The sequence below is a fragment of the Stegostoma tigrinum genome, chromosome 25, assembly GCF_030684315.1.
Source record: "Stegostoma tigrinum isolate sSteTig4 chromosome 25, sSteTig4.hap1, whole genome shotgun sequence".
In the NCBI taxonomy this organism is placed as follows: domain Eukaryota; kingdom Metazoa; phylum Chordata; class Chondrichthyes; order Orectolobiformes; family Stegostomatidae; genus Stegostoma; species Stegostoma tigrinum.
In genome coordinates this window covers 34,540,041-34,562,108 of record NC_081378.1, presented here as the reverse complement: position 1 = coordinate 34,562,108, position 22,068 = coordinate 34,540,041, and the positions used below count along the sequence as shown (strand labels likewise).

Genomic DNA, 22,068 nt, shown 5'->3' with positions numbered 1-22,068 from the left:
AAAAACAAAATCTCCCAAAATTTCCCTCAGGACTTTTTCACAATACAGGGAGTAATAAATAATGAGCATTGTTTATTATGTGAAGAACTTGCATATTTGTCTGTACAGAAAGTAGCATGATTAATAAATTGTTTATATGCAGAAAGACTCAGACATCTATAAAAGCAATGTAATCGAAATTCACTCATAACTTCGTCAACTGTTGTACAGCACTGACGTCAATCGAATAGCTAGTTCAAGCAACATCAGTATTTCAAGATGTTTCATCACTTGTCAAAAACACATTGTTAATACAAGTTCCAGAAATGGATTCGTGTCTACATGCTTCTTGATCCAAAAAGACATCGGTATGATGGAGGATGAATGTATTTTTTTTAATTCATGTGGGACGTGGCAGTTTCTGGGTGGCCAATATTTATTTCCTGTCCTTAGTTGCCCTTGAGAAGGTGGTGGTGATCTTCCTTCTTGAATCACTGCAGTCCATTTGCTGTAGGCTGTTAGGGAGAGAATTCCAGGATTTTGACTCAGCGACAATGAAGGAATGGGGATATATTTCCAAATCCGGATGATGAGTGGCTTGGAGTAGAACTTGCAGGTGGTGGTGTTCCCATGTATCTGCTGCCCTTGTCCATCTCAATGGAAGTGGTTGTGTGTTGGAAGGTAGTGTCTTAAGAATCTTGTTTTTATATGGTGAGTGCAATTGAGGTTCTGGTCAAGGATGTTGATAGTGGGGGTTCAGTAATGGTAACACCATTGAATGTCAAAGTAGTTTGGTTAGATTATCTCTTTCTGGAGATGGTAATTTCCTGGCATGTGCATGGTCTGAATGTTATTTGCCCTAATCAGCCCAAGTGAGCTACTTCTGTGAATTTGATCATATTGAATAGACTGAAAAGCAGATCATCTCTCCCTCACACACAAACACCTGTTACCCTCCCTATCTCCATTGACTCAAACAAACAAGCTTCCATACAAATGCTTCTTTTATCTCCCACGCACATTGCCTGCAGTAACTCACCTGGTAGCACTGATGCCTCTGAATCACAAGGGTTGTTTTTGCAAATCCTGTTGCAGGTCTTGAGCTTAAAAATTAAGGCTGCAGGTGCCATCTTTTGGATGAGATGTTAAAACAAGGTTTATCTGCCTGCTCATAAAAGATCTCATTAGTACTATTACACAAAGAAGAGTAGGAAGGTTCTTTCTGGTGTATTAGCCAATATTTCTCCCTCAATCAATATCATAAAACCATAATCTGGTTGTTATTGGGTGTTGTTTGTGTGGTCTTTCTGTTCAGAATGTAGCTGCTGCATTTCTTACATTACAATAGTGACTAACTTCAGAAGTACTACCTTAGCTGTAAAGCATTTTTGAGATGCTAATGATAGTGAATGGTACTAAATAAATGTAAGTCGTCTTCTTATGCTTTTACAGATATCTTCAAAATAAACACCAAGGTTACATTCCAAAAGATAGCAAATGGAGAGCTTGTTTTCTCCTTCAGGGGGAGTTGATTAATTCACTTGACTGGTTTGCAATGCAGAGTGATGTCAGCAAGGGAAGTTCAGTCACTGTACCCGTTGAAGTTAACATGAAGGCCCTGTCTGTCTTGCCTGAGGGTGTGCTGATCCTCAGGTCAAACCAGTCATCTTTCTCTCTCTCTCTTTCTCTCTAATGAGAGAACAGCTCTATGGTCCTCTGGGAGTATGGTGAATTTACCTTTACCTAATCAATTGGGAAGTAATCACCAAACATGAGGCAGATCTGTAACAAGTGAGGAATCTGAGCCGCCTTCTGCTAAGCTGTTTTGAGGAAGAAACCCGAGAAACATGGGCAAGTAAGTGATTGTTGGGGCAGTGGGAGAAGAACCTCTTCAGTGAATGCTCCAGATCTATGAGGTACCAGAAATGTACTTTATGATGTCAATTAACTAGTGACATTCTCAATCACACTGTAGTGATATCAGTACTCAGAAAGGACTTCTAGGGAAATGTACCAAAACCATAGGTGCAGAAGGTTGTTCTGGTCCTGACTATCAATGGTGCTTCTAATAGAGAATTCATGGCCTATGACATGTGCTTCCAATCACATTGGAATGCAGGAGGAATGGAAATTAGACAGGTGGATAGAAAATACTCTGCCTATGTCTCAACAGGGCCTTATCCGGAATAAAATCTTATCTGCCTCAAACACGCCCTCACTTCAGAGAATTTGTGGCTGGTGAGTGAGAGGACATCCGTGCTAGGAACTACCTCATTTCCAACACTAATGGTTGATATGTTGCCCAAAACAGGCCTAAAGTTTTAGACCTAAGTCCTGAACACTTTGCACTCAATCTTTCAACCCAATTACACAAGCCCAGGGACCTTCTTTTACAATCAAGGGAAACACCATATTCCACCTGGAATTGCTGCACCTTTAGCCTTACCTGCTCTGGTGTTTATCCGAGATGAACTACTGGTGATACAAGACCTGTTTATTCAGTGAGGAGACCTTGCTGTGGAAGGTTCACCTAGATGGGGAACATTCTAAGATTTTCACAGTTCTGCTTCTGCATTTAACTCTGGGTCAATTTTACGTTCATGGGGGAGAAATGATAGTAAGATTATTTGTCTGGGGTTTTTATGGCCCTTGCTTTCATTTTACTGCTTTTACAACACTTTTTAAAAAACCTATTCCAAGTGAAATAATTTTTCAAATCAATTAATTCAAATCTTACAGAGAAAAGCAGTAAATGGAGATGAACACCGTAATACTATTCATTTCAACGGAAAAGCCACCATCAGAAATTAGACATCTTTCTAAGATGTGAGGTGCTGCACTTTCGGAGATCAAATGTTAAGCAAAAATGTACAGTTAATGGCAGGTCTCTGAATTGCATTGATGTACAGAGGGATCTTTGGATTCAAGCTCATAGCTCTCTGAAAGTGATCACACAAGTAGATAGGATGCTAAAGAAGACATCTAGCATGCTTGCCTTTTTGTTCGGGGAACTGAGTACAGTAGTCAGGATGTCATGTTGCAGCTTCACAAGACTTTGGTTAGACCACTCTTTGAATACTGTGTTCAGTTCTGGTTGCCACATTACTGGAAGGATGTGGAGGCTTTGGAGAGGGTGCTGAAGAGGTTTGCCACAATGCTGCATGGATTAGAGGGTAGCAACTATAAGGAGAGGCTGGGAGGAGTTGTTTTCTCTGGAGCGGTGGAGGCTGAGGTGGGATTTGATAGAAGTCTATAAAATTATGAGATACATAGATAGGGTTGACAGTCATAATCTTTTTCCTACAGTTGAAATGTCTAAAATTAGGGGGAATGTATTTAAGGTGAGATGGGGAAAGTTCACAGGACATGTGAGGGGCAAATCTTGTACACAGAGTGGTAGGAGTGTGGAATGCGCCGCCATGGATGGTGGTGGAGTCAAATGCAATAGGGGTGTATAAGAGACTTTTAGATAATGAATAAGCAAGGAACGGAGGGATATGGACCAACGGCAGGCAGTGGGATTAGTTTAATTTACCATCATGTTGCTGTATAGTTTCCTCTGTTCTGACAGCCAATTCTGACCACATATAAACTCTGACCATAAGGTGGCAGCACAGAGCTGCTTAATTATTCCACAATGCTGCGGGGGATTGTGTTTGTAGAGAATTTGTGACAGAGATTGGGGAGGAGTGATGCAGCTACTTTACTGAAGAACTATTTCAAAACCATAGTCTCTTTGGAGCACATAACACCCTCCTCCTGCTCCTGATTAGAAATGTGAACAATGACATTAATTGAACGTAATTTGGAAATGGCAGAGAAGTTAGGTGGGACACAGTTTTAAGAAGAAACTGATTTGTACGGAAGATTTCAAGGGGAAAAGCGAAAGAGAAGAGAATCAGTATTATACAGCTTGAAAATTGAAGGGCGTTATTGGCAAATGGAAAGAATGGCGCAGGATAGTGAGATATTGAAAGGCTACTCTGAGCCAAGGACTAGACTTCAGGCAAAACACAGGATGAGGAAGAACATGATTGACCCCAAACATTCATAAGTTTGGCTTTTATAAATACGAGCACAGAATAAAAGTTCAGCAGGAAAGAATAATATAAAATTCATACGAGGCTATGGCTAAGCCACAGCTGTATTACGCTGGAGTTTTGGATTAACTACTAGTGTGACACCAGGGATGAAAACCATAGTCAAGAGGACAGACATGAAACACTAGGTAATTGTACACTAAAGCAGAGATGGTTCAACATATCAATTTTCAAATAAATTTGTGTCTTTATAGATTGAATTCTGTGTCTGGACATTCATTAATAAAGTTAACAGTTCAAAACTGCCACTGTCTGTGAGGAGAGTCTGTACATACAAAATTGCAGCACTGCATGTTTGAATAAAAATCCCCATTCTCTCTCCTGATCCTTAGTTCTTTATTTCACTCAATTCAATTCCTATAAATCTCATCGCCCCTTTCAGCATCTTCCTCTGCACAGATTCCCACTCTTCCAATGTTGAAGGCTGTGAAATTGGAATGTGGTTCAAGGTAGCCTAAGTTAGCTGGTATCCGTGACCTGATCATGGGCAGATTACACACAACTCAGCACTGAAGTGGGGAAGATAGTTGACGTGAGTTGATAGCTTCATGGCATGAAACATGATGCATACAAAACAAATCCAGGAGCCTGAGAAATCAGAGGGCTCTGCCCTCTGCAATTGGATCCTCAGCTTTCTGACCTTTGGGCTGCACTCAGTAAGGACAGGTAACTGCACTTCCTCCACATTAACACTCAACACTATTGTCCCCCCCCAACTCCAAGGATACATCTTCAGCTCCCTACTGTACTCCCTGTACACCTCTGGCTGTGTTGCCAAATTCTAAATGAACGCCATCTACAAGTTCGCTGAGGACACCACCGTAGTGGGACAGATATCTTACAACAACAATTCAAACGACAGAAGGAAGGTACAGGGCTTGGTGACTTGGTGCAATGAAAACAATCTCAGCAGCACTAAAGAACTGATCATTGACTTCCCACGCCCCCATCTACATCAACTGAGGTTGAGAGAGTGAAGAGCGTCAAGTTCCTCAGAGTGACGATAACTGACGAGCTGGCCAGGACTTCCCATGTAAATGCGACAGTTCAGAAGGCACAACGATGCCTCTTCTTCCTCAGGCAGCTCAGGAAATTTGGCATATACATAAGGCCCCTCACCAACTTCTACAGATGCACCATTGAAAACATACTGTCCAGGTGCATAACAGCCTGGGATGGCAACTGCTCTGCCCAGGACCCTAAGAAACTACAGAAAAAGGCATGCATAACCCAGACCAACACGGACAACCTTCCATCCATGGTCTCTATTTACATAGCTTGCTGCCACAGAAAGGCAACCAACATCATCAAAGACCCATCACACCCTGGTAATGATCTCCTACAACCTCTTCTGTCAGGCAGCAGACACAGACACCTGAACACACGCACAAACAGATTCAGGAACAGCTTTTTCCAGCCATTATGAGACAGTAGAAAGGACTCTCGCCTCAAACAATGTAACTGTACACCTTGCAGTCTCTGATCTGTACATCTCTTGCTTGCAATGATCTGCCTGTACTGCTCGTAAACAAAGCTTTTCACTGTATATAGGTACCCGTGACAATAAAATCAATCAATCACTGGGCGAACTAAAGTGGTAGTGGAATTGGAAGATGGGTAAAAAGGAGGGGAAGAAATACACTACAAATTGATAACTACAATTAACATCAGCAGGCGCTAAAAAGAGTGGGTCCTAGGTGAGGGAGAGAAGACCAACTGGCAAGTTGGAAAGGGAGGGAAGGCCTGCAGAAAACACTGGCTGGGGATGTTGTCTGATCTTTCTCAATCAGAAAGAAGAACCAGGAGACTGGTCCATTTTGCTGCTAGGTTTAGACAGGATTAAATTAGCACCTTTGAGGCAAGTAGGCTAATTCAACTGTCAGCAATAGTATAAAGGAATTACAATAATACTTGACCTTTATATTGCAAGGTTAGATCAGTAGTTAGTGCTGCGAGTTTGGTAAGATATAGTAACAAATCTACTTGACCTTATGGTGAAAGCCTTCCAAAAACCTCAAAGCAACTCAGACTTATCAAAAAAAGTAAGATTCAGCACATAATCTCTAATAGTTATAAGATTATACCTATTAACCTCTATATTTTGTTCTGAATGCTACATCAATTTAAGTAAAGAGTTATTACATTTTCCTCTTTGATCCATTTGCTTTGTTTTTCTATGTTTGTGCATTCTGTACCTTCCTGTCCCCCACTGCATATCACTGTACTAACACCTGCTTTGTAATGCCCCCATATGCTTTTGCTTTGGAGCTCAGATTTTTCCTGACCCAAATCCTTGCTCCCTCTTAGTTTAAAGCCCTTTTTACAGCCCAAGTTATTCAATAAACCAGGACACTCATCCCAGCATAGTTCAACTGAAGTCTATCCTACTGGAACAGTTCCCTTCTACCTCAGAACTGGTGTCAGTGCCCCATGAACTGAAACCAGTTCCACTCACCAGTTTTTCTGAGCTGTGCATTTAACTCCCTGAGCGTATTTACCCTGTGCCAGTTTGCCAGTGGCTCCAGTAGTACTCCCAATACTATACTTTGGAGGTTCTGCTTTTTGATCAGCTTTCTAACTGTTCAGATTCTTTCAACAGAGCTGCCTATCCAGTCTTGCCATTGTCATTAGTACCAACGTGGACAATGACAGTAAATCTCTCCCCTCCCATACACCAAACTGAATTGTGACTTAGTGACTCTACTGCTATCAACTGACACATAATATGAACCTATTTTCTCTGTTCGTTTGTAGCATGAGCCTGAGCCCAAATGGAGAATCCTGAAAACCTTCCAAAAACCTCAAAACAACCCAGACTTATCCAAAAAAGTAAGATTCAGCACAAAATCTCTAATAGTTATAAGATTATACCTATTAACCTCTATAATCCAAGAATTGATACCTGCAGGGACAGCCTACTTTGTTTGATTCCTGGGTTGTGTATAAAGATGGTCAGTTAAAACCTCAGTCTTGTTTGTGGCTGATGGAAGATCCAATTACGGGGGGCAAATATAGAAATATAATTAGCCACTTGATGCTTCATTTACCATACTCCAAAACCCCAGACAGTGTGAAAAAAACATTCCAACCTGCTGAGACAGGTTCTCCCCACTGAGACCCCATACTCTATCAAGTACCCCTCACCAACAAAAGAATCCCAAACCCAATTGACTCCAATGTGACTGCAATATCTCCCTGTTTGCTTCCTCATCACTGTTCTCCCTCTCTTTCTGCTCCCCACCCCTCTATCACCAACTACAGTCTTTATTCCTTTCATCAGGACCTTGGCCATTCCTTTTCACTCTCCTTCATTTCAATTTCAGTAGAAGGAGAAGCAGAGTCTATGTTTTGAGTTCAGTGACCCGACATCAGTTGTGTTTCAGATTTCCAGCATCCACAGTTCTTTGTTTTTATTTACCCATCTCAACTTTTCCCTTACACTCACTCTTCCCTTTTCCCATTTATCACTCACTCGATTTCCCCTTCCCTCCTTTTGCCAGTATTCTTCTCCTTTCCCTCTCCATTTTCACCCTCATTTCATGCCCTTTCTCTTCTCATTCCCCTCCTTCCCTCATAATTCTCTTGTTTTCACTTCCACATAACACTACATTCTCTTTTGTCCACATTTCTCCCATCTACTTTCCTCCCTTGTTTGCTTTTCCCTTCTTCTTTCCATTCCTCCTTGCCAAACCCCTCACCCTACTTTTCTTATCTTCATTTCATGTTGATGGTGTGGAAAATGCCACCAGAAGTTGTCAAACCTATAGAAAGAGCTTGTAGTCATGAAGCTTATTACTACATCTGAATGAAAAATAGACACGTTAAAATGGACAGTAAAATGCCATTTGTTAATGTACTGAAGCGATTATATACATACCTCACTATTAACACATTAAAACATTAAAAACTAAACAGTTTTCCCATGTCAATAACTTCCCCACTGTTTTAGGAAGCTTTCATCTCATTTCTACAGATTCAGGTGTTCCTATAAGGACATAATGCACTTGCATTTTCTTCCTTTACCATCCCTGTATGTGTTCAGCAAAGATGGCAGGCAAATCTACAGCACTTGCTTCTGAGGAAGAGAAAAACATTCCCTCAACAATTCTCTCTGGGAAGACATCAAGTCTGACATGAAGTTCTTCCTTAAAAATATAGGATTGCACTCATATCAGCAAGCTGTAAACCCAGTACTGAGCTTCCAAGTACACTGCACACCAAGTAATTTCAAAACTACATCTAGGTTCATGGACTCATTTATCTTGTTGATAAATCTTATTATCCATTCCCATGGTTGGCACACTCTCTCTATCAACAATCTTCATTATCCTCTTGAAAATGTTTCTACCTCTGTTCCTAATTTCAGTTGCTTTTCCCACTGGCTGTCTTCACTTTTACTCTTCTGCTACAATTCAGTTTCAATATTTGCCTTCTAAGTTTCACTGACATACAGCTGTTCATTTTCTGGTGATCTTACAAGGGGAAGAGAGAACAGAAATAAAGCTGTGATCTGTAGTGTACAAAAAATGTTGAAGTCCTATCAGCAGAAGTGAGGAGCTAGGTTAAAAAAATCCATACCCTCAAAAATAATAAACATTGGATTAATCCCAATGCTATGGCTAGTGAGTACAAAAATATGAACAGAGTGCAAGTGAATGAACGCATGGCTGAAGATGGGGTGATGAAAGAAGTTCTTCAGATGTTTGGATATTTTGGACAAATTCTGAGAGGAGGAGGCTGTAGCAGTGAGAGGGGTTGCCCTTTAACAGGACCAGGATCAATGCCCAATTGTGGAATGGTTCAGCAGTTTTGGAAGAGGGGAACTAGAATGAAGCACAGAAAGAAAGATCATGTGCATAGAACACTGGGAAGGACCAACCGCAACTGAATGAAATTGTGCTGAAAGATATAGTTAGATGAACAGAGAAAGGAAAGCAGACCGGTATGGTGCTGGGATTCATTTGTGTAAATATGAGGTGTTTTACAGATAAGGCTGATGCGTTGCAGACCTATGTCACATGGGATTGTGGTCATAGCTGCAACATAGATTGAACTTGAACATGCCCACAAGTTGGGAGTAAACATCCTTGGTTATTAGTATCAGAAGTGATGTGGTGTGGGGGTGGGGGAAGGATAATGGCCGGGTGTGGAGTGGGGGCTGGGTAATATTAATCAAGGAAGACAGGCAATAGACTTTGAATTCAAAGACTAAAATCAGTTTGGTTATTTGGTGCAAAGAACAAGAAGGAAGCTATTGTTGCTAGTTGTTCACTGTAGAGTTCCAGGAAGGGAAAAATAAAGGAGTAAATTTGAGATAATTTTCCATTTGTGAAAACTGATGGGAGCAGAGCAATCGGATTCTTCAATTTCCCTAATACAGGTTGGTGGGAGTTGGTGTAAAACCGTATAAACTAAGAGCAAGAGACAGTAAGAACTGCAGATGCTGGAGAATCTGAGATCACAAAGTGTTGAGCTGGATGAACTCAGCTGGCCAAGCAGCATTAGAGGAGCAGGAAGGCTAACGTTTTGGGCCCAGACCCTTCATCAGAAATGGGGGAGGGGAAGGGGGTTCTGAAATAAATAGGGAGATAGGGGGAGGTGGATAGAAGATTGATAGAGGAGAAGGTAGGTGGAGAGGAGACAGACAGTTCAAAGAGGTGGGGATGGAGTGCAGGTGGGGAGGTAGAGAGGAGATAGGTCAGTCCAGGGAAGATTGACAGGTCAAGGGGGCAGGATAAGATTAGTAGGTAGGAGATGGGGGTGGGGCTTAGGGTGGGAGGAGGGGATAGGTGGGAGGAAGGACAGGTTAGGGAGGCGGGGACAAGCTGGGCTGGTTTTGGGATACAATAGGGAGAGGGGAGATTTTGAAGCTTGTGAAAGCCACATTGAATATGAGCGGAATATGAGTTGCTGTCCCTGCAACCTTCAGGTAGCATCGTTGTGGCACTGCAGGAGGCCCAGGATAGACATGTCGTCTGAGGAATGGGAGGGGGAATTGAAATGGTTCGCAACTCGGAGGTGCAGTTGTTTGTTGCGAATCGAGTGTAGGTGTTCTGCAAAGCGGTCCCCAAGCCTCCACTTGGTTTCCCCGATGTAGAGGAGGCCACAACGAGAACAGCGGATGTAGTATACCACATTAGCAGATGTGCAGGTGAACATGTGCTTGATGTGGAAAGTCTTCTTGAGGTCTGGGACGTCCAGTCCCTATACACCTGCATTTCCCATACAGATGCCCTGAAGGCACTCCGCTTCTTCCTGTCCTGCAGGCCCGACCAGGCCCCCTCCACTAACACCCTCATCTGCTTAGCCAAACTCGTCCTCACCCTCAACAACTTCTCATTCAATTCCTTCCACTTCCTACAGACAAAGGGGGTAGCCATGGGTACCCACAAGGGCCCATGCTATGTATGCCTCTTTGTAGATTACGTGGAACAATCCCTCTTCTGTGCCTACACTGGCCCTAAACCCCACCTCTTCCTCCATTTCATTGATGACTGTGCTCCCACGAGGAGCTTGAACAGTTCATCCACTTCAACACCGTCCACCTTAACCTTGAGTTCATCTGGACCATCTCTAATACCTCCCTCACCTTCCTGGACCTCTCTGTCTCATCTCGGGCAACCACCTAGAAATCGATATCCATTTCCAGCCTACTGACCCCCACAGCTGCCTAGAATACACCTCCTCCCACCCACCTTCCTGCAAAAATGCCATCCCCTCTTCCCAATTCCTTCTCCTCTGCTGCATCTGCTTCCAGGGTGAGGCATTCTACTCCCGGACATCCCAGATGTCCTCGTTTTTCAAGGACCGCAATTACCCCCCTCAGTGGTTGAGAACACCCTCAACCGTGTCTCCCGCATTTCCCGCAACTCATCCCTCAACCAAAACAGCATCCCCCTCATCCTCACATACCATCCCACCAACCTCCATATTCAACACATCATCCTCCGACACTTCCGCAACCTGCAATCCAACCCCACCACCAAAGACATTTTTCCCTCCCCACCCTTATCTGCTTTCCGGAAGGACCACTCTCTGTGTGACTCCCTTGTTTGCTCCACACTCCCCTCCAGCCTCATCACACCAGGCAATTCTCCCTGTAGCCACAGGAAGTGCTACACCTGCCCCCACACCTCCTCCCTCACCCTCATCCCAGGCCCCAAGAAGACTTTCCACATCAAGCAGATGTTCACCTGCACATCTGCTAATTTGGTATACTGTATCTGCTGTTCTCATTGTGGCCTCCTCTACATAGGGGAAACCAAGCAGAGACTTAGGGACTGCTTTGCAGAACACCTACGCTTGGCTCACACTAAACAACTGCACCTCCCAGTCGGGAACCATTTGAACTCCCCCTCCCATTCCTCAGATGACATGTCCATCCTGGGCTTCCTGCAGTGCCACAACACTGCTACCTGAAGGTTGCAGGAACAGCAACTCATTCTGCTTGGGAATCCTGCCGTCCAAAGATATCAATGTGGATTTCACAAGCTTCAAAATCTCCCCTCCTCCTACCGCATCACAAAACCAGCCAGCTTGTCCCTGCCTGCCAAACCTGTCCTTCCTCCCACCCCAAGCCCCACCCTCCCATCTCCTACCGATTAGCCTCATCCTGTCCCCTTGACCTGTCTGTCCTGCCTGGACTGACCTATCTCCCCACCTGCACTCACCTTTACTGGCTCCATCCCCACCTCTTTGACCTGTCTGTCTCCTATACACATCTTCTCCTCTATCCATCTTCTATCTGCCTCCCCCCTCTCCCTATTTATTTCAGAATCCCCTTCCCCTCCTCCATTTCTGAAGAATGGTCTAGGCCCGAAACGTCAGCCCTCCTGCTCGGCCTGCTGTGTTTATCCAGCTCTAGACATTGTTATCTCTAAACTCACAATAAGGCTTGTTCCCAAACTGCGACCTTCGTTAAGAGATAGTAGGAACTGCAGATGCTGGAGAATCCGAGATAACAAAGTGTGGAGCTGGATGAACACAGCTGGCCAAGGAGCATCATCAGAAGAGTCTAGACCCGAAACGTCAGCTCTCTGCTCCTAAGATGCTGGTTGGCCTGCTGTGTTCATCCAGCTCCGCACCTTGTTATCTGCGACCTTCATTAATATGTTTCGAACTCACCGAGGAAGAGACCTATGTTGGTTCTCGCTCTGGCGAAAGAAACTGCGCGCGTTTCAGGTGCTTTCAAATATTGGTGGTCTAACTTTTTGTGGTGTTGATGCTTCCAAAGTTTGCGCCACCCTAGAGACGGACAGGAACGGATCAGATAGCGGCAGGATTCCAGCATAAACCAGCCACCGGGTGTATCGAGTCTCGATAACAAAGCACAAGCTCGAGTTCTGGGCACACCGATTGGTCCTCGCCGCCCCACGCTTTGAACCAATTGGAAGGAACGGAGCCGATGTCACAACGATTGCGCTGTCGCTATGGTTACGGCCCAACGTTGCCATGGGTGCGGTGTTGGAAGTTCGGAGCGCGCCGTCCCGCCCCACCTATACTAGAAATGAGTAACATGTCACATGGCAGCAAGTAAGAACTTATTTTGCTGATTCTGATAATGTTGTCATTACATTTCCTAAATTAAAATGTTAGTTTTAGAATGTCGTGCAAGAGAGAAGAACAGGAACAGCTCTTCTTTGCACCTCAAGTTGAATTCAACAACTTCCCGAGTAATTTTTGACAAGTGGCGCGACCGTGAGAAATGGTCCGATGAGGAATGTTGAAGCTAGCTCCAGCAGGGCAAAGCTCAGCACGGAGATTGTCACATCCTGACAAACAAAACGAGCTATTGGTGACCACCATGTGAAATTTGATCGGAGCAGAGCAATTCGGTCCTTCAATTTCCCTAATACAGGTGGAGGGCGGGGGCGGTAAAACAGTGTAAACTAGGAGCAAGGCGGGTGAATTGTGCTCAAAATGTACTTACCACTGTATTTACCCTATCCCTGGTCTGCGGGATACCGCCTTAGGATAACAACCTCTCCACGATTTTCATGACAAAATATCGAGTTTTGTTTCCCACAAGTCCAGGGTAGGGCTTGTCAAAAAATTCTGAGTAAATGGTTTTCCCATCATTTCGGCATAAGGCCGTTTTACATTCAGGCATGTTTCAATTTAACTTGTCAGTGCAGTTTGGTTGTCTCGTAGTATTTGCATCTCTCATGCTCAACAAGAAATATTACCTAACGATGTATGGAAAATTTTGAGTGTTTATTTCGTTTTAAAACTTGCAATACAAATTACGGTTGTGTGTCTCTTAACAACCTCCAAATATACACAGCACAACAAAACATTATTCTTTTGATAGTATCAGAGATAATGGGAACTGCAGATGCTGGAGAATTCCAAGATAATAAAATGTGAGGCTGGATGAACACAGCAGGCCAAGCAGCATCTCAGGAGCACAAAAGCTGACGTTTCGGGCCTAGACCCTTCATCAGAGAGGGGGATGGGGAGAGGGAACTGGAATAAATAGGGAGAGAGGGGGAGGCGGACCGAAGATGGAGAGTAAAGAAGATAGGTGGAGAGAGTGTAGGTGGGGAGGTAGGGAGGGGATAGGTCAGTCCAGGGAAGACGGACAGGTCAAGGAGGTGGGATGAGGTTAGTAGGTAGCTGGGGGTGCGGCTTGGGGTGGGAGGGAGGGATGGGTGAGAGGAAGAACCGGTTAGGGAGGCAGAGACAGATTGGACTGGTTTTGGGATGCAGTGGGTGGGGGGGAAGAGCTGGGCTGGTTGTGTGGTGCAGTGGGGGGAGGGGACGAACTGGGCTGGTTTAGGGATGCAATAGGGGAAGGGGAGATTTTGAAACTGGTGAAGTCCACATTGATACCATATGGCTGCAGGGTTCCCAGGCGGAATATGAGTTGCTGTTCCTGCAACCTTCGGGTGGCATCATTGTGGCAGTGCAGGAGGCCCATGATGGACATGTCGTCTAGAGAATGGGAGGGGGAGTGGAAATGGTTTGCGACTGGGAGGTGCAGTTGTTTGTTGCGAACTGAACGGAGGTGTTCTGCAAAGCGGTCCCCAAGCCTCCGCTTGGTTTCCCCAATGTAGAGAAAGATGATCTCTGATGAAGGGTCTAGGCCCGAAACGTCAGCTTTTGTGCTCCCGAGATGCTACTTGGCCTGCTGTGTTCATCCAGCTCCACACTTTGTTATCTTTGTGCAGTCACCCCGTGACTGTCTTGGTTTCTTCTCTCAGTCCAAAGATACGCAGTGGATTAGCCATACTGAAATTTTCAATAGTGTTCAGGGATGTGGTAGACCAGGTGGACTAACCATAGTAAATGTTGGATTACAAAATGGGGGAGGGGGGGGTACTCGTCTGGGAAGGATGATTTTCAGAGGGTCGTTGCTCTTAGGGTCGATTAACCTCCTTCCACATTGTAGGGATATTATTCAATGATATTGTGAAAATGCATAGAACCAACAAAACATGTTAACCTTTAATAACACGGGTGAACATTAATTTACAGGAAGTCACAGTTGCGGAAATTAGAGAAACCTAAAAAAGAAAGAAGTATCCTGCCAGTCTTCTCGAAAGTAGGAAACTCCAAGAATTCATTAATTGCACAGGTAAGGGAAAGCACTTTTGATATTCTGTAGATTTGCTAAGATAAAGGTGCATGTTAAGGATGGAAGATTTGAGATGTCACAATGATTTAGAGGAACGACAAAGCTATGGTGTTGTGGCCTCTAACAGAGAAATTGGGGTTTTAGTTTTAGAAATTAGTTTGGGGTTTTAATACAAAACAGGTGATAACCTGTTGATTGTCTATGCTACATTCAATGACAAAGAAATCAGAAAACCAAGCTGCCTGTACACTGAATGCCAATGTACAAGACCAATTTCACTGCAACAGCCCCGCTGCCAGTAAACATTGTTTAATCTACACATGCATTAAATCACCGTACATTGTTAAATAAAATAGAGTTTTAATGGAATTAAAAGATCTAGATCAACGAATAATGTACAAGGCCAGGGAATATAACCACAGAGACAATAAACATACTTGGTACCCTGTTCAACTTTCTCTGTCTCAGCTGATTCAAACTCTCTCTATATTTCTTCTTAATTTTGTTTGCTTCTGTTGTTGCATTTAGTTTTTCTCATCAGGACGTGCAGTGGCAATTGAACTGCATAATGTGGCCAAGAAAGGAAACATCAACAAGTAAAGGCTGCACTTTTGGAGGAGGTTGCAGGGAAATATGAGGTTCTGCATATCCTTTCTAATCTGTTCCCCAAAACGCTCATTTCTTCCAGACCCTTATATTTTTGTTTCTTGCCTTGCTACCCACCACTCTCTCCACTCCACTTGCTACTGTACTTCCACCTACATTATTACTCCTACTTCTCTAACCTTCAGTTGCCCACTTTGTCCCTGTAATCATCCTACCCACTCCTTTCACTGCTACCCATCTAATCTTTGACTTTTCACCTAACTGCATTTACTCCCCCAAGAGCAGTGTAAGAAGCCAGACATAATTCTACTGCATCCCCTAACACTTCCACTCTTTCTGACTACCTATTTTCTTTGAATAACTTTTGTCTGCTTTCAAAATTAACTTGCTATCCTTCAAGCCTTCAACATTCCACAATCAACTTAGCTTTCTAACTACTGCCCCACCTTACACCTTTTATATTCAAGGCCCTTGAGTACACCATCTGCAAGAGTTGTGTCTTTAAGATCTGTCTCTGCTATAGAACTTTATTTGAATCAATCCAGTTAATGAAAATCAAAAATCATAAGACTCCTACAGCATGGAAACAGGCCCCACTGAGTCCACGCCGACCCTCTGAGGAGCATCCCTCTGAAACCCATCCCCTACCCTATCTCTGTAACCCTGCACTCCCCGCTAACCACCTCGCCTGCACATCCCTGTACACTGTGGGCAATTTAGCAAAGTCAATCTACTTAACCTGCACAATTACTATCTTAATTTTATAAATGTCATTCTGGTTAGTGTCCTGTGTCGGTGTTTAATTAAGGTACATGAGTAGCTCTGTTATTGTTCTGTTAGAATTCTTTGAAGAGGTAACAAGTATGTTAGACCAGGGAAACCCAGTGGATGTTATCTATCTAGACTTCCAAAAGGCCTTTGATACAGTGCCTCACAGGAGTCTACTGAGCAAGGTGAGGGCCCATGGTGTTCGAGGTGAGCTAAAGGCTTGGATTGAGGATTGGTGGTCTGACAGAAGGCAGAGAGTTGGGATAAAAGGCTCTTTTTCGGAATGGCAACTGGTGACGAGTGGTGTCCCGCAGGGTTCAGTGTTGGGGCCACAGCTGTTCATCTTATATATTAATGATCTGGATGAAGGGACTGGGGGCATTGTGGCGAAGTTTGCCGATGATACGAAGATAGGTAGACAGGCAGGTAGTAGTGAAGAGGTGGGGAAGCTGCAGAAAGATTTAGAAAGTTTAGGAGAGTGGTCCAGGAAATGGCTGATGAAATTCAATGTGAGTAAATGTGAGGTTTTGCGCTTTGTAAAAAAGAATACAGGCATGGACTATTTTCTAAACGGTAAGAAAATTCGCAAATCAGAAGTGCAAAGGGATCTAGGAGTGTTGGTCCAGGATTCTCTAAAGGTTAACTTGCAGCTAGAGTCCATGATTAAGAAAGCAAATGTAATGTTGTCGTTTATCTCAAGAGGGTTGGAATATAAAAGCAGTGATGTGCTTCTGAGGCTTTATAAGGTTCTAGTTAGGCCCCATTTAGAATACTGTGTCCAATTTTGGGCCGCACACCTCAGGAAGGACATACTAGCCCTGGAGCGTGTCCAGTGGAGATTCACATGGATGATCTCTGGAATGGTAGGTTTAACATATGATGAACAGCTAAGGATCCTGGGATTGTACTCATCAGAGTTTAGAAGTTTGAGGGGAGATCTAATAGAAACTTACAAGATAATGTATGGTTTAGAAGGGGTGGATGCTAGGAAGTTGTTTCCGTTAGGTGGGGAGACTAGGACCCGTGGGCACAGCCTTAAAATTAGAGGGGGTAAATTTAAAACTGAAATGAGACGGCATTTCTTCAGCCAGAGAGTGGTGGGCTTGTGGAATTCATTGCCGCAGAGTGCAGTGGAGGCCGGGACATTGGATGCCTTCAAGGCAGAGATCGACAAATTCTTGATCTCACAAGGAGTCAAGGGCTACGGGGAGAGTGCAGGGAAGTGATGTTGAAATGCCCATCAGCCATGATTTAAATGGCGGAGTGGACCTGATGGGCCGAATGGCCTTACTTCCACTCCTATGTCTTATGGTCTTATTGCTGTGATGTCCTTAATTTGTAGCTAACTGGGAATCAATTCTATTGCATAAAGAAGGGGGTGACATGGTGGCCTAGTGGTTAGCACCACTGCCTGCCAGCACCAGGAACCTGGGTCCAATTCCACCCTTTACTGACTATATGTGTTGATTTTGCATGTCCTCTGTGTGTGTGATTCTATGAATATTGTTGTTAAAGGAATAACCTTGATGATCCAATTTCTGTTTTAAAAAAAAACAAATTGCACAAAACTTAAATCCAGAGACGCATGTACAGCATATGTATGATAATAGAATCATAGCATCTCCACAGTGCTGAAGGAGGCCATTTGGCCCATCAAGTCCACACCAATCCTCCAAAGAGAATCCCACCCAGACTACCCCCATCCTATCCCTGTAAGTGTGCATTGCCTATGGCTAACCCACCTGGCCTGCATATCACTGGACACACTAATGCTGCAAGTACAAAGCATAGTTCTTAGCTTCACAGATTTAATGTGTGTCCATCTTCACACCAAACATTTAGTAGGAAGAATAGCATTTTCTTGCAAGATGAGAGTTCCCTCAAATTCAGAGAGAAAAAAATGTAGATTTTGCTAGTTTAATAGCTAGGAAAAATCTGGAATTTTCAATTTGATTAAAACTTACCATTTGTGATTGATGATCCCCAATTCCAGAATATTTTAATACAATATGTAATGTGCTCTAATAACACTTAGATACGTTATGCCTTGTAACACTATTATGTTGTCTGATGGAGCATCTTATATCTTGCTTTATTTTAATAGAGAATAGGAAACTATTAATATTTAATAAAAACCATTATACTTTGTAAAAATCATTGTATAATTGAGAGCATTATGCCATGTAAAACATAATTATGATAAAATTCAGTTTTATAACATAAAAACATATTATTATGTGGTACAGACAATACACTACATGAGTAACTAAAATTCTTATCCCATTTTTCTAAGAAGGCATATACAGAAAGGTACAATATCCTCCACTTCTAACCTTGCTGGACAATGTGGCGTCATCATTTCTGTTATAATGATGAATACCTATGCTGCAATGCGTGTATTTCGGGGTGCTCACTAAACCAAAGAGAATTGGGATGCATGGGATGTGGGTCCATGGACGGACAATGGAGAGGGGCCATTGATATTTTTCATCTCATTGGATGGCGGTGGATCACTGTTAATGGGTGAAGTGACTTATTCATAATTTTATGTGTTTCTAAAATATAAGACCAAGTCATATAAGTAGATAGTAGGACCGGAAGAAAAAGTAGATTTTAATGAGTATCTTAAAGGTAGAAGGAGAGCTTGGAAGTAGAAAGCTTTAAGGAGTGAATGCCAGAGCTAGCAGATGGGAAAACTGAAGCATGGCCACCAATGAAGTGAAGTGCACATGAGATAGGCAAGAGACCGGAAATGGCAGAATACAAAATTCATGATGTGCCATAAAGCTGAAAGAAGTTACAGAGATGGGCGAGGCCATGGAGATATTTGAAAACAAAGATAATTTTAAAGTCAAGTATTTGCTGGATCGTTTGTAGTTCGGTTTTGTCAAGGCTAATGGTGAACTGAATGATAAAAGATATGAAAGCAAAAACGTATTTCAGTCATCATTTACTTAAGAGCAAATATTCCATTAACTGTAAGTTATGATCAGATGTATATTTTTAATTAATTGTACAGCAGTCATAACAATTCAAAATTTAAGTAGAGACTCTTAAACATAATATTCTATAAAATTATTGGGCTGTCAACATCTTGCTTTTTTTAAACTAGTTGAGAATATTTCATCCAAGGTTGCTGTCTGACCAGTCATTATTCAATTAGAATAACTTTGACTTTCAATGGTGGAATGTATAATGGATGACCAATCTACATAATATAACCTGTTTGATTTGACTACCAGAAGCTGAAATTACTTCCATTTATCACCTGGTCCTTCAGTGGACTGACATTATGATGGTTCACTGAATCTGGATGTTCTGTTTCTCTTCGGGAATGCCTGTGGGGAGTCTCTGTGCTATTCCATCACTTGACTGTCCTGGCTCAGCTAACTAGCAAGTACACTTTCCTCAGTACAGTACAACAATCTAGGTTTAACAACATGCTCAGACGAATTGCAGTGGTGATTTTTGTTACAATGTATTTCAGATCTTTTGATCACTTGCTCTGTTGTTTTCTTTGGCTGGTCTGGGCATCAGCTGGTTTGCCTAACTGCCTTACTGGTAGGCCAACTGTATGGTTCCTCAGTCTTGATAGTCTAACTCTTGAATGACTTCAGAAAAATGGGATGATGACCCTTCTTATATTGTAAATGTTACTAAAAGACAATTCTTCAGTTCAAACTCCAAATGTTCGTTTTGAAAGGGTTAATTAGTACGTTTAAGTCCCTTCCAATGTGTCAATCAATTTATAGAAATTTATGGCAAAAAATTATAGCTGGCCAAAATACTCTAGTAACACTTATTAAAAAATTCATAGTTGGTTTATTACAGAAATCTCCAAGTCATCCAAAATAAATAATTTTGGGGCCACCTGACCAACTTCCATCAACTTCTCAGGTTAGTTGATGGACAAGATTACAGTACATATTTCTTGCCAGTGCCCACTCCTCCTTTTCTGATATTTTTATTCTTTTAAACCGTATGTTGGAAAATAGAAACTTCAATTACTAAGAAAAAAGGTTGGACAATCTTTTGTGCTCAAGTTGTCCTTCTCATTTTAAATTAAGGGTAGGCTCTCATGACTGTTCATTCAGCACTGGTAGTCTTCATAAGCCCTTAACAGTTATTAATTGGCAGTTCTTTAGTCGTAGTTCTAATTTTTCTTATCTTCTTGTTTAGGATTTATCAGTTAATTTTGAGCCAATTTTAAAAAATAGATCAGTGAAGAAATAATGGGAATGATACAGCAAACAATGAAGAAGATATCTATAAGTTTCAAAAAGATATAAGTAGGCTAGTGGTTTGAATTGATGCATGGCAGATGAAATTCAATGCAGAAAAGCGTGAGGTGACACGTTTTTGAGGAAGAATGATGAATAGTCTGGTATGTCTGTGGTGTGTATGCAAATATTTGAAGGTGGCAGGGCAGGTTTACAAAATAGTTAATAAATTGTACGGAATCCTGAACTAAATATATAGAAGCACAGAGTACGAAAAGCAGGATGATGTGAAAACCTACATTTAACACTATTTTGACCCCAGCTGGAGTAACATATCCCATTCTGAAGCCAGAGGAAATTAAGGTGTCAGAAGTAGTACCCAACAGAATTTTTAGGATTATTCCAGGGATGATGGATTACAGTTAAATGGATCAATTCAAATTCTTGTCCTCAGGTCAAAGAAGGTGAAGAGAAAATTTCATTGAAGAGTTTACAAACATGAATGCTTCAGAGAAAGTAAAGGAAGATAATGTTTTTCAATGACTGATGTGTACAGGGCAGGGTACAGATTTAACATGATTTTCAAAAACATTGATGTGAAACAATTATACACACAATGCTGGTCAGGATTTTAACTCACAGTCTGATAGATTTCCTTTGAACGGAAATTGAGTAAATCCTTGAAGGAAAATAATTTAGGGATTTGGAAAAGGAGGATGGCAGTGGACCTATATAGATTGATCTTTCAAAAATGCAGACATAGACTGGATGGGCCAAATGCCTCCTTCTGCACTGTACTATTCTATGATTGTGTATGACAGGAATTAAATGTGAAACTGAGCAGGAATATACAAAAAACAAAAAACGTCTGTCAAATCTCTTGCAGCAGTGCTGTCTGTGCGCGCTTTGGAGACCCAACACCAATTAAATGTACACTTTTTAAAATAGTTCAAAACCAATTTAAGGTTATAACGTAAAAATTGTCTCTAACCTGTTAACCTTTACGCATTATAGTATATAATATAATTTAGTCAGAGTGTGAGGAGCATTATGGCTCAGTGGTTAGTGCTGCTGCCTCACAACACCAGGGAGCTGGAGTCAATTCCACCCTCAGGTGACTGTCTATGTGAAGTTTGCATGTTCTCACCACTTCAGTGTGCATTTTCCCAGGTGCTCCAGTTTTCTCCCACAGTCCAAGGATGTGCAGGCTGGGTGGATAAGCATGGAAAATGCAGGGTTACAGGGATAGGGTATGGGAGTGGATCTAGGTTGGATACTCTTTAGAGAGGTGGTGTGGACTCAAGGGCTGAATGGCCTACTTCCACAATGTATGGATTCTAAATCCTACCCATACAGTAATATAATGGTTTCAAATATTTCCGTGAGAATGATGTTATGCTACTGTGTGCTGAGAATGAAGGAGCAGAGTGGATAAGTAGGTTCTGATGGAATGTCAGGGTGGATTCTTCATCTGTTGTTTGCAGCAGGGGTCCTCCATCATTTTGCTTTTAAAAGCACTACCAGAGTTCTAAATATTCCACATGTACCCCTTCCAATCAATAAACACTACCATGTTTATGGCTGTCACTTGGTAAAAAGAAGGAAGTCAATTCTGGCTCTGTAGCTTATCACAAGAGAAAATCAGATCAATTATTACAGATGACACACATTGAAGCTGATGTTTAACTTGTTTGTATGAAATGTTCAACTTGCACAGCTGCCCACACTTTGTGTGAATGATGTTACTGGAACTCAGACCCAGGACAGTGAGGTCTATTAGCAGCAGTTTGATCAGTTGTAGTGCTAAACTCTGTAAAAA

At 42.4% G+C, this 22,068-nt stretch overlaps 1 protein-coding gene and 1 long non-coding RNA gene across 2 annotated transcripts in view; one reads left to right on the top strand and one right to left on the bottom strand.

Moving 5' to 3' along the window:
• Positions 1-121: 121 nt before the first annotated feature.
• On the bottom strand, positions 122-12,420 carry LOC125463062 (uncharacterized). Its single transcript, XR_007249748.1, has 3 exons — positions 12,204-12,420; positions 1,019-1,109; positions 122-494 (listed from the first exon to the last, which is right to left on the bottom strand). It is a non-coding gene; the product is annotated as an uncharacterized LOC125463062 (long non-coding RNA).
• A 10-nt stretch (positions 12,421-12,430) lies between these two features.
• dyrk4 (dual-specificity tyrosine-(Y)-phosphorylation regulated kinase 4) overlaps positions 12,431-22,068 on the top strand; it is a 76,503-nt gene continuing 66,865 nt past the window's right edge. The window contains exons 1-2 of the mRNA XM_059654631.1: positions 12,431-12,611; positions 14,556-14,655. Coding sequence (XP_059510614.1) covers positions 12,484-12,611; positions 14,556-14,655 — 228 coding nt within the window. The 5' untranslated portion in view covers positions 12,431-12,483. The remainder of the gene's footprint in view (positions 12,612-14,555; positions 14,656-22,068) is intronic.